General features: G+C 40.2%; 1 protein-coding gene across 3 annotated transcripts; it reads right to left on the reverse strand.

Annotated features, from left to right (window-relative positions):
* Window positions 1-441: 441 nt before the first annotated feature.
* kif15 (kinesin family member 15) lies at window positions 442-12,268 on the reverse strand. 3 transcript variants are annotated; one of them, XR_004555507.1, is made up of 35 exons: window positions 12,150-12,268; window positions 11,756-11,786; window positions 11,204-11,390; window positions 10,491-10,567; window positions 10,321-10,358; window positions 10,118-10,215; window positions 9,836-10,015; window positions 9,502-9,711; window positions 9,280-9,405; window positions 8,757-8,879; window positions 8,495-8,642; window positions 8,212-8,291; window positions 7,894-8,103; window positions 7,458-7,635; window positions 7,238-7,373; window positions 6,775-6,916; window positions 6,489-6,656; window positions 6,277-6,405; window positions 6,054-6,159; window positions 5,807-5,972; window positions 5,574-5,724; window positions 3,965-4,050; window positions 3,775-3,853; window positions 3,586-3,672; window positions 3,381-3,485; window positions 3,123-3,245; window positions 2,862-2,999; window positions 2,681-2,776; window positions 2,428-2,592; window positions 2,098-2,201; window positions 1,923-1,989; window positions 1,806-1,841; window positions 1,563-1,698; window positions 1,062-1,193; window positions 442-969 (listed from the first exon to the last, which is right to left on the reverse strand). XR_004555507.1 is itself a non-coding variant. In XM_034125770.1 (35 exons), the coding sequence occupies exons 1-35, from the start codon at window positions 12,166-12,168 to the stop codon at window positions 895-897; spliced, it is 4,128 nt and encodes a 1,375-aa protein (XP_033981661.1). In that variant the 5' UTR covers window positions 12,169-12,268; the 3' UTR covers window positions 442-894. The 3 variants fall into 3 exon arrangements, 2 of the variants coding, with proteins under 2 accessions (XP_033981661.1, XP_033981652.1); XM_034125770.1 differs by having other exon boundaries at window positions 1,563-1,695; window positions 1,804-1,841; window positions 11,204-11,387; XM_034125761.1 differs by having other exon boundaries at window positions 1,563-1,695; window positions 1,804-1,841.
* Window positions 12,269-12,497: the final 229 nt, after the last annotated feature.

Here is a 12,497-nt window from a genome sequence, read left to right on the forward strand (position 1 = left end):
GTTGTTACATCAAGTACATGTAATTAATACAAAAGTACTTTATATTTTTCTGAAAGGGGTCATTGTGCAGAATGAGTACCTTTTGTGCGTTAAGTATATTTTGATGCTAATTATTTTTGTTCTTTTACTAAAGTAGAATTTGTATCACGACTTTTACTTGTAGTGGATTATTTTAATACAACAGTTTACCTTTTACAGAAGTACTAAAGGATCTTAGTACTTCTTTGAACACTGGGTAGGAGTATAACAAATATAAGAGTAAAAGTCCTGCATTCAAAATGTTGCTAAAGCAGGTAATAGCAACAGAATAGAAGGAAATTAACTCATAGCCGCTCTCTCTTTCTACCAAAGTACAGTACTTCAGTAAATATACTTTCCATCACTGCTAACGTATACATGTAAAACAGTCTATAACAGTTCAGGAAACAAAACTACAACATCTGAATACAATTGTTTTAATTATAGCATTACAATTGAAGGACAAGTTCATTATGCAAAAAAAAACAACTATGCATATATAGCTCAGTGTGATGGTAAACAAATACAACCAACCATATAGGCTACCATGGATACAAATCAGGTCACTCAAATCACAGTACAAGACATACGCACCTAAAAATTATAAAAACACAAATGTCCAGTTTTCACATTGACACTAAATTCAGCATTGTTGTAATTTCAATATAGTGGGAGAAGTGTGTCTAAGTGTAATAATTGACATCCATAGAAACCTACGGGGACAGAGGGAGCTTGAATAATTTAAGTTTTGTCACAGTTGATATGTCCATGCTACTGTAACAGCAGATGAATTTAAAAATGTTTTGTACCTGAAACCATTCAAACCAAAACATTTTACTGGTAACAATGCAAAATCCTGTAATTTTAAACAATAAATTAGGTAATCTCCAGTGGCAGATATCCACCGTTGTCCCGCATTAAGATCATCTCCGTTTTGAGTTTTTCATTTACCTTAAAAACAAAAGAAACATAAAGAACATTTATTAATGTGGTGTTTTAACCAAAGAGAAACATCATTTGATGACAGCAGACATGTTTTTTACCTCTTGAAGTTTGGTGTTGTCCTTCTTCAGATTCACCAGATATTCAATCCTCTGTTTGTGGTTCTTATGTCCGACAAGTTTTCCATTCTCCTCTGACAGCTTGACATTCTGCTTACGGAGAAGCTCATTCTCCTGTAAAATAAATCAAATTAGGGCAAAAATAATGATAATGTTAGAGAATTGTTTTCCCAATTTTCCCTTTATTTTACCCGCTAAATATCTTTTAATAAGTTTCATTTGTAGGCCGTTATTATCAGTGTTATCTTTAGCAGCTCTTAGATAAAGGAGTATAATTCTACACTGTCTACAAACTTGGCCTGAAATGAACTTCTCTTGAGTAACAAATCACAGCCAGGAACTGATAGTTCCTCTGGGGACAGATTTCAGCTTCTGACTAGGTTGCCAGTAGTCCATTTAATCATACTATTTAATCATACTTGAAAAAACATCATGCAGAATGTTCTTTAGAGAAAGATAAAACTCATATACTCAGACTCTGACCTGGACACATTTCTCATCTTCATGTGTCCTCTGGCCCACATCTCTCAACTCTAGACAGCGGTTCCTCAGCTCATTGGTCAGCTCCTGGACGCAGGTTTGAGACTGGCCCAACAACGACTCCTGAGCTTGCAGTCTTATAAAAAGAAACCAGAGAGAGCTTGTGAAACATCAAGCATAAATAAAGGAATGTTATAACATGAAAAAGCTGATTTATTTACTTGACTAAAGCACAGGTCCTTACCTTTTTTGAGTTTCAGACAGCTGCTGCATTATGTTGCTCTGTAAAATGAATGAGAGGAACAAATTAAAATCTGAGGATTCAATACAGAGATCAAATAAAACCAGCAGATAAATACAAACCTTATCTGCTCTCTCCTCCTGTAGCTCTTTAAGCATAGTTTTCTTGAAGGCATCATTCAAGTCATCGCTGAAAAATTACAAGATAACAATATTAATCTACTTATGCCATTAACAATAAATGATATGATGCATTTCAGGGCAGTGTATGGCTGAATGACTGGAGAAATAAACTCACCTTTTGTTATTCCCATTGTGAATCAGCTGGTGCTCCTTGCTGTAGAACTGGTCAAGTAAAGCCTGGATCTCAATCCGGACCATCTCTTTCTCAGTCAGCTGCATCTGAGGACAGAAACAATGTATTTTCATATATTTGAAGGACTTCAAAGTCCATAAGGACCATAAGGCTATTAAATGTATTAATTACTTTTATTTTGTATGTATACATTTAATGTAAGTGGAGAAAAAGACTCTATACTAGTCAAGTCTGCTGTAACCTTGCGGAATAAACACATCAGTCCAGTAATAAATGGCTATAGATGTATTAAACATTTGAACAAAGATATACCTTAAGCCTTTGGATCTCGTCATTCTTGGCCACCCTCTCCGCGTTCAGCTCTGCTAAAAGTATCTCCATGGTCATCATGGAGGAGCGTCGATTCTCCAGCTCCCTCTCCTGGCTCTCCAGTACGTGGCTCAGGTCTCTGCTGAAACTCCCTGGAGTGCAGGGTGTCTGAGAAACAGAACAAACGTATTTCTTTTTAGTTGCATTTCTTACTGGAAGCTTGCCACATGTTTTATTTTTAAATGCAGAGTCTTACCCGAGGTAATGATTTAGGCGTGCCTGTCAGATCAACTAGAGGCTTGAAATTTCCCTTTCCGAGCGTCCTTTCAACTGCCTCCTGCTGTTTTTGTAACTGGTACAAAAGAACATATTTTAGATTTGTTTGACCATAGTAGTTATGTCTTTGCTCTGTATTGAGATTATTTAGAAAAAGTGACCTTCTGCTGCAGATTCTGTATCACGATGTCCTTCTGGGCAGTTTGCTCCTGGAGGAGGCTGTTCTGCTCATCTAAGACCTTAGTGAGTCTCTCAACCTCCTCAGTGGCATAAACCACCTCCTCCTGCAACACCTCCACCTGAGGACAATCACATACGCTTTATATACAGTACCTATTGTTTTCCATTTGCTTAACATGTCAAAGCATTCATCCCTTGCAGTAAATATACCAAACAAATCACACAAAAATGATCAAACGTACCTCTATTTTGTTGGATGCCACTCGTCTCTCTACATTTTCTTTCAGGTCACAGATTTCTGCCTGGATTTTACAGTTTTGCCCCTGGAGATCCTCCCGTTCAAAGCAGACATCATTGTACTTGGCCTGAAAGAGCAATGACATCATTATCATCAGCAAGCTTTGGCTCAACAAACATTAAACATATTTACAATAAGAGGTGGTCGAACAAAAGGAATAGGTAACAAAGCAAAAACAGTGAAGTCATTCAAGGGTAATTACTGTGATATCATTGATGTCTTCACACAGGTGAACAATGGTCTGGTCCTTCTGGCTCAGCTCACTGCGCAGGTCTCTGGTTTGGTTGATCAGATCTACAACAACATCCTGTCAAAATACACAGGTAGGATTCAGAAGGGTAGCTTTAAACAATGTCATTATTTTGGAAGGAATTAGAAAAATTGGATAATAGTTCACTCAGGCTTACTTTGTCCTGTTCAGTCTTCTGTTCCAAGCCTTTTATCGTTTCGTTGGCAGAGTTGGAATTTTGCTCAAGATTGACCATTTTGGATGCCTTCAAACCAAAATCAGATAACCAGGTTTAGCAAATACTGCTACAATAGTTACATATATTGAATTTTATTTTGAAAACATGCAAGCTGTTCTTATGACTGACCTGCTGTTGATTCTGTACGGTCAGGTCTGAGACTTGCTTTCTCAGCAGTGTATTTTGCTCCATCGTATCAATAAGTTCTCTGAAGGGAAACACCAAGGTTGCTTGTGTTAAAAAGAGTAATTTAAAATATTTAGAATTGTTACACGCATTAAGCAACTCTAAAAAAAGAGAAAGCTGTGGACAAACTCACTTTGATGTGCTCTCTTTGTTTTCTGTTAACTGGGAGATCAGGGTGCTTGTGTGCTCTTGCTCCATCTGCAGAGAACTATTCAGCTCCTACAACAGAAATAAAACAAAAGGAAGTTTAGACAGAGATATCAGGAGAAAGAAACGATAAGGCGCTTTCACACCAAGTACTTTGCCGTACTTATGGCGCATTTCCATTGCAGCGCGTAGCTCGCTTTAAGCGTGCCGTGTCGTGCCGTCCCCTTTTTTGGTTGTGCTTCCACTAGGCCTCGTTCCGGCGCGGCACGGCGCGGGGCCACTTTTTCCCCTCTTTTCTGGCCCTAGAAAATTGTGGTTCTATCGGGGCCAACAAACAGGGCTGAGTCGGGCTGAGTATGCTAAACTAGAGAGAGGAGCGCTGGCAAGAGGGCTAGAACTACAACAAGATGGACATATTTGACCGTGATTTAATTGTAATACACGTTTCAAAATGATGCCGAAGTAACAACATACTGATACCGGTTAGTAAAAACCATGAATTAATGCTTTGTCAAGTCTGCAGACAGACGGCAGGCGAAAAACCTTTTAAAATACGTGTTTTTCTAGATGGAGATTGGCTAAGCTAACGCAGTATATGCCCCGACCGTCCACACTCACAACAACGGCCTATACAGACATAAATAAAGCAGCGACTGTATTCACCATGACACAGGCAGTCTGTGGTGTGTACTTGTTTAACTTTTGTCGAGTTTCTGAACAGATATGAGGAGCTGTGAGCTCTGAGTGCTCACAGCTAACGGCTGTGTTGTGTTTCTGGATTTCTCATTGAAGATGACGTCACGGCTCCGCCTACACTGCGTTACTATAGTAACTACCCCAGTTCCTAAACTGTAATGGAAGCGCAGCATGAAGTGAGTTGGCCCTGTTAAGGCCCAACGCGGCCAAGCCGTACCGAGCCGTACCGAGTGTGGCCGAGGCCGACCGTGTAGTGGAAATGCGCCATTAGTTCCCAGTACTTAGTTCTTCGGAACTCTTTAGTTCCCGGAACTAAAGAGCAGATCGCGTTCACACCGGAATAAGTCCCTGGGGGAGGATTAGGCAAATGAAGCAGCTGACGTCACTTCTTCTTCTTCTGCTTTGGGTTTACTGGCAGGCCGCAAACAACTTCACGGCGTATACTGCCACCCGAAGTCCCCGGCCGGAAGTCCCCGGAGTCCCAGCTGCTTCTACTGAAGCCTTCCGAGTAAATCGCCAGAACGCCGACACCTCCTCATCACTCCACCGCTCCCATGTTTTTTTTTGTGTTGCCATAAGTTAGTCTCTCTCCGTTGGTGCGCGGGGCTAATGCTAATCCCAGCAAATACAATGGCGGCTTAACAAAACTTTTCCGAGTTTTACGGGGCGTGGTTTGCAATTCGCCCAGCCAATCAGAAATTGGAACCTTTTTCTCCCAGGAAAGTCCCTGCTCTCTAGCAGGGACTAAAAAGGGGGTGAAAAGGTTCGCAAAAAAAAGTTCTAGTTCCAGATCTTTTTGGCGTGAACGCAAAATCCCAGGAACTATCGGAACTATTCCTGGGAAAAGTACTCCGGTGTGAAAGCGCCTATTGTTTCTATCTTTTGGAGAGTTTACTAACCGTGAGCTGTGCCTTCAGTTGATCGATCTCCTGCTGCCTGTCCTGCAGCTGCTGTTGAGCCTGATCCGCATCAAACTTGGCCTCAGCTTGGAGCTGGTCAAATGAATCCTGCAGTGTCCGATGCTGCTCCAGAAGCTGCTCCCACTCCAGCCTGTTAACACATTGTATTTGTGGTCACTTAAACACATCAGATCAAGGAGGACATAGTGCAAAGGTATGAAACTAATGCTTACTGGAATTTGTCAAGTTGGAGCTGAGTGCTGATCAGACTGCTGGAGAGCCGAGTTGTCTCTCTCTGCTGCTCGCTGTGACCCTCTCTCAGCTCGCTCCTCACAGCAGCCAGCTCCTTGTCAGACGACTGCAGCACCAGACGTAGATCGCGGATCTCAGTCCTCAGTACTGAAACCAGAGGAAACAAAGAGTCATCACTTCCATCTGACAAACACTTCCAACAACACAAGAGGAGCATGAGATCCTTACCTTCTGCGGCCTGCTGTTCGGACTGAAGGCTCTGTTGCAGCTCGTTCGCAGTTTCTTGTCGGTTGAGCTGATCTGTGTTCCTGTTAGCTCGCTCAGTAGAAAGCAGCTGCATAATGCGTAAAGGGGAAAAAATGGGCAACATGTGAAATATCAAACAGATATAGTTTTTACACAGCCTTACATTTAAATGAGAAAGCTGTAAATGAACATGAGAAAATTCTACCTCATCCTTGTGGTCAGACTCTTGTGACATCACAGTGATCTGCTCCTCAAGTTTTGCAATCTGCTGCTGCAGCTTGCTGTTCTTCAGCTCTTCCTCATTAAACTGTGTCTGGAAGTAGCTAGCTTGCTCCTGGTGAGACATTAAAGAAAGTATGAGACAATGGAGAATGTGTTTTTCTACACACATTTACGGGATAAACCACACTGTCGTACCTGCACTTGACACAGTTCCTCAGTCACAGCCATCTCAGCCATGTCTGAAGGAGGCGGCTCTGACCAGAGGTCGTCCGTGCCGTGGTCTGACCCATTCAGGTGCTCCGGGCTAGAGAAAGGCACGAGACGAGTCCGCAGGTTGTATGATTTGGTGGGCGTGGTGAGAATCTGGTATATTAGATATTGAAGGTTAAAAACAAAGTGATTGTCAGCAAGACAACAATAACAGATTTTAGAAGAAAATGTTGCCTCAGTGATCTAAATACAAATGTCCACGTCCTCTCACCTTTATGGTTTCAACGTGAATTCTGTTCAGCTCAGACACCTCCTTTTTCTTGTAAGCGTTCGTGGCTTCCAAAATGTTTTCCAAATGCCTGTTGGACTTGTTGAGGTACCTTTTCTCAGACTGCAGCTGAGACATCTGCTTCCTAGAACGCAAAGCACCAATCAAAAACCATTTTACCCTCTAGTCTAAAGTTACTTTATAAGTCTTTTAACACATTGCATGAACACTTACAATACAGTCACCAATCAAACCCAGCTGATATTACATTCAGGGATGGATTGTCACTCCAAATATATGAATACAATATATTTTAAGTTTAAGTCAGGGGAAGTAATAGGCTTCTTTTTTTTTTTATCTCCTACATACATTTGCCCTCATTTCATTGTAGACAGCAGATGTTGACAAAGAAAAAAGGCTATGAAATTAGAGTTGAACACTGTGTGCCTACAGTAAACATCCTTACTTGGTGACTTTTTTGTACTCCTCATAGGCCTGAAGGGCGCCTGTGAGGTCAGTCTGTTTCTGGAGCAGCTTAGCCTTCAGCTTCTCAATGGCAGCAGCCGAGGCACTGTCTACAGCCACAGGGGTCGAAGAGGCTCCTGGAGTTGTGGAGCGACAGTGGTTCAGGAAATGGATACAACACGTTAACTTGACCTGTTCTCTCCTGCTGATAATGATCTTACCCTCTGTACGTCTTTCTGTCTCCATAGCCCTGTGGAAATGATCTTCCAGATCTGCAGTAACTTGGGTTGCAGCCTCTTCAGCGTTCACCACTGACGGAAGAGAACGGAGTTGACGGTTCTCCTCTCTGAGAGAAAAGTTCTCTGCTACATATCGAGTCATCTTTGGGTGATGTTCAACCTAAAAGCAGAGATGTGTGCATGGGAAAACACTGTGTTGTTAAATGTTGGGATTTAATGGCCATTATTTAAACAAATAAAAGTATATACAGAGGATCTAATGTAACTCTATTGGGTCTTTTAGAATAAGCATGAAGAAAGCTATGTTGGATTCTCGAGAAAATAAATCATGTAAATATTTAAATGTTTTGTACATCTGAACCACATCCATACACATACAGACATCAGCAGTGGGTAATGCAGTGTTTAAATGGTGTACCTGATCTCTCAATATCTTTATCTCGTCTTTCAGCTGGTCAATCCCGACCTGAGACTCCTTGTCTGAAACTAAGCCTGGTTCCGCCTTCAGTTTTTTCTCAAGGCGATAGATGTGGTCCTCTCGGAACTTGACGATCATTCGGCTGGAATGGATGAACTTGTCTTTCTGAGTCCAGGCCTCCTCAAGCTGAGCCACTTTGTTGAGCAGCATCTGAGTGTAGTCAAACATTTCTGTAAGATTTCATGCACCAAAAGTATTTCCTCACAGCAGCATTTACAAAATGAAATAACCATCCAAAAAACATAATTATTTTCATACCCTCCTCTCGTCTTCGCACTTCTTCCAGAGACGAGCTGCAGCCATGAACTTTGCTTTATATGAGCCCTCGGGTTGAATATCTATGGAAGCATTTGATGGGAAAAGCTCATTTATACTTTTGCAACATAACAGAACACTTTTAATTTCTTTCTATGAATTCATATTTTGACCAAATAACTGTATAACATGTAAGTGACTGACATTTAAATATTTGCTAATTGTTTAAAGACAATGTTATTAGAGGGTGTTATGGTTAACATGTGTTTGGTACTCGTGGTGTTACCTATGGGGAGTCCGGGTCCTCCTGGCGCTTCATCTCTCCTATAGTCCCCTCCTGGAGAAGTTACTGCCTGTGCAAGCAGCTCCTTCAGCTTCTTCACCTCAGCTTGTAACTGCCTCACATTTCCCTGTGTGTCTTCATTGATGACGGCCTGAATAAACAGAATAAAAGCACAAGGATGAGATTACAAAGTGCTATTGGAAATAACCAGAACTTCCAGTCAACTTTGTTGTAATACAATATAAATGTTGTTTAATGACAATACCTTATTCTTGATCAACTTGGCCCTCTGGGCAAACTGCAAGGTGGACAGAGTTTCTCCAAAACACTTTGAACCCGGATGAACATTGGCTATAATGTAGGTCTTTGCATTTCCTCCAAGAGAGTCCTGAAAAACAATAATAATTGTTACAGAGAATATATTTTCAATTGATATGGTGCAATAACATATTTTAGTGCAGTATTATAACGTTTTATATTCTATTAAAGTGGAAAGAAAATAAATGAATGTGAAGGAAAGTCAAATACTGGAAGAGCACAAGATTTGAACTTTGTTTACATTTAAAACAATTCACAATGCAACCCTTATTTATGCCAAAATCTTTTACAATAGTGATTTCAGTAGAATAATCCCATCATATAAACTTGTATTTTACACAATAAATGCAATTGAGTCATGCCACTGGACATAATACTATGGATGTTGACTCCACATTGATACACAGCGATATAACAAGTACTGTACCAAAGCCACACCAAAGGTATATTAAGTATTTAGAGCTACTCACCCTCAGCAAGAAGGTAAGTTTAGATTCTCTGTAGCAGATGTGACGGTTCTTCCCATTGGACACATCAACCAGGGCCATGATCACCTGACCGAGGCACATGAGGGAGCGATTGATGCTGCTGGCCTCCTGAAAGAGAAGAAATGCAGATATCGGCAGTTAGAAACAGCAACAATCATAGTGTAGCACTTCAGCTTGAGACTGGATTCATGGACAAAGCTTCACCTTTAGTCTGGATCCTTCTGTGTTTGTGTCTTTCTGCCTCTCAGACCCTGCCAGGTCTACCAGGTTCAACTGAGACATTCGAATGTTCACCACTTCATTGATTGACTCTTTAGACTCCAACATCATGGTGAACACTGCGTGAGATCTGGAAGACTCTCTGTTCATGGAGGTGGAGGCCACTCGTCTATTTCGCCAGCCCGTAGACAGCACCTAAATGGTTTGAAACAAAAGGTATTGGCACCAACATTTAATCATCAATTTCTTGTGATCTCAACTCAACATGTATTATAAACGACAATACCTTTTGGAGTCACAACATGCAAAGAGTGTATACCTGGTACGCTTCAGCGGCTGAGTTGACGAACTTCTCCACGGCTCCCTCAACAAACAAACCTTTCTTGATGTTCTCCCGGAGGAACAGGCTGGCTGAGGCTGTGTCCAGAAGGTCGTAAATTTGTTCATTGTAGATCTCAATAAATGAACATTTGCAAAGGAAACTCTTGGACTGGCCAGACTTTTAGGAAAAAAGAACAAACAAAGAACCAACTTTATTTGAAAAGCAAACATTTGAAATTGGTTAATAACACCTTTGTGGCAATGAAAACGTAAAGCTCACCCTTTCCACCTCTCTGTTGATGAGAAAGAACAGGTACTCAAAACATCGAGGAATAACACCCCTTAATTCATCTGTGAAGTTGTCCAACTCAGATGGTCCTAGAGCAGAAGACAAAAAAAGAGTCATTTCAATTCTTCTCTTGCTGGATGTAAGAGAACATGTAGATATTATATGTAGATGTATATGATATATCTAATTCTCACCAAGCATGGTGAATGTTTTTCCTGAGCCTGTTTGTCCGCTGCAGAAGCAAAAGAGAAATTGATAAGGAATTAAATGTTACACAGGAAGCCCAACACCACGAAGACCAAGACAAAGTGCCCTAAAATATTTTAGATTTTTAGTTATCATAAACAACGTTAAAACCACTTACTAGGCAAATATAGTTCCATTGTATCCATTTACGCAAGACTCAACAATATTCTTGGCCACGCTGGAGAATACAGACTCCTGTTAAAGAACGACATAAAGATTAAACACACAATCTGAGTCATACATAATTAATCCTACTAAAGTTGCATTTATTAGTCCATCAACAGACAAATAATAGGGAACTATTTTGAAAATCCAATTGAAGTTCATTTTTTGTGCAAAAGTTGCAGATAATTCCGTTTTCCAGCCTCTCAAATATGGAGATTTCCTGCTTTCTTTTTGATATCCTATTGAACTGAATCTATTTTGGTTTTAGCCTGACAAAACAAGACATTTTAAGATATAACCATATGCACTTTTTTCCTGGCATGTTATAGACAAACACTTCATTAACTAGAAAATGCATTTCCTGCTGAAAGTGTGAATGCTGTAAACTGTGTACATTTGTAGCTGAATTTAGCTGAAAATGCAGAAAAAGCTGAATATTTTAATAGCTGAATGGTCTCTGTAGCTGCTTTTAGCTACAAAAACCAAGTAAGTGTGTTGCTGAACTTAGCGGAGAAATGCAGAAAAGTGAGATGATTTGAATCAAACGGCATTCGCACTAATTAACATAGAATATAATTGGCACATTGATTGATAATAACAATAATTTTATAATTGCAGCCCTACGTTCCAGGCTGACAAACGATATACAAACTGTGTGCTCCCAACCTGAGATATTTCCATGTCAGCAACATGATCATAAGTGAAGGTTCGTGGTTCTGGTTTTGATAGCAGGCGGATGGTGTTGGCTGAGGTAACTGTGAGACAAAGCTTCTGGTCTCCATCTGTGGTCAGCCCAGTCTTATAGGTCAAAGGTCGTACTCGCACAAACACTTTGATGGAATCCCCGTCACTGCTGTAGGACCAGAAATAAGATTAAACCTCTCAACAGCATGGAATAAAGTAGTTTAAATTGCAAAAATGATAACATCTAGGGCAGTGAAATGCAACACAAACACTAATGCAGTAGTAATAATTATCCAAAATGTCACATATATTAAAGCACTGACAAAAAACATATTACTGCAGTTACGACTTCTATTATGAAGTATATATATTTGGCATTCAAAACATTTCTTAAGCAACACACACACAGGGAGGTTGACATATTGTTCTGCTGAAGAAGCCTTTACTCCATTATATCTTTATAAAACAAATATTTGTTTAATGCTTTATTAATGCTTTGAATGAACCAAGCAAAGCGTCTTAAAGGTACATTACCTGGCAACAAGTTGGGATGAATCGCCAGATCCTGTAAAGTTAAACAAAATGATACAATTGTTAACTTTTGTTTAATGACTTTTTGACTTCCTAATATCTGTATACACAATAACACAATCTATACACAAGTGTACACGTTTTGGTGACAACGTTTAACGTTAAACACAACAAGCTTACAGTGACGTTACATTTTGTTGAAAGCTCTTTGGTTTTACTGCACGTTCAAAATGGCTATATTTTAATATATTAGCTTTAAAGCAAGTTAGCATAGCCATGCTAGCAGTCTCGGATTCGGTCACCTTACTTGCTAGGGTTACCAATAACATTTCACATTTCGCAAAAACTATTTAGCGGTTAGTTTGCAACTCTAATAAATATATGTTTAGTGCGCTACCTTTTCCACTGGAATTCATTGTTGACGACGATTAATTCGCGCTGTTAAGATGTAAAATATAACGCTACTTCCTTCATAGCACAATCCGACTGTCCGACGAAAGAGGTTGTTTACATCCTTCGAAATTGGCGGGCAGATCTGCCTCCACTTCTTCTTCGTTGGTTTTCAGAAGCGGTTGACATGCAATTCTTCTTCTTCTTCTTCTTCTTGGAGGGCCACACTCAAGCATGACAGGTGCATACCGCCATCTGTTGTAGCAGAGTGTAACATCATGGCTTTATTTTGCTTTTCGAAGGATACAAACATCAGAATAAGGGGTAATCATTTAAATGAACTGTCTCTTTTGCT

The sequence above is a fragment of the Trematomus bernacchii genome, unplaced genomic scaffold, assembly GCF_902827165.1.
Source record: "Trematomus bernacchii unplaced genomic scaffold, fTreBer1.1, whole genome shotgun sequence".
In the NCBI taxonomy this organism is placed as follows: Eukaryota; Metazoa; Chordata; class Actinopteri; order Perciformes; family Nototheniidae; genus Trematomus; species Trematomus bernacchii.

Coding starts and splice junctions, on each gene's coding strand:
- kif15 (XM_034125761.1), bottom strand. Junction 10,016..10,117: donor TCAACAGAGAGGTGGAAAGG/GTGAGCTTTACG, acceptor TTTTCCTAAAAG/TCTGGCCAGTCCAAGAGTTT. Junction 1,842..1,922: donor AGGAGGAGAGAGCAGATAAG/GTTTGTATTTAT, acceptor TTCATTTTACAG/AGCAACATAATGCAGCAGCT.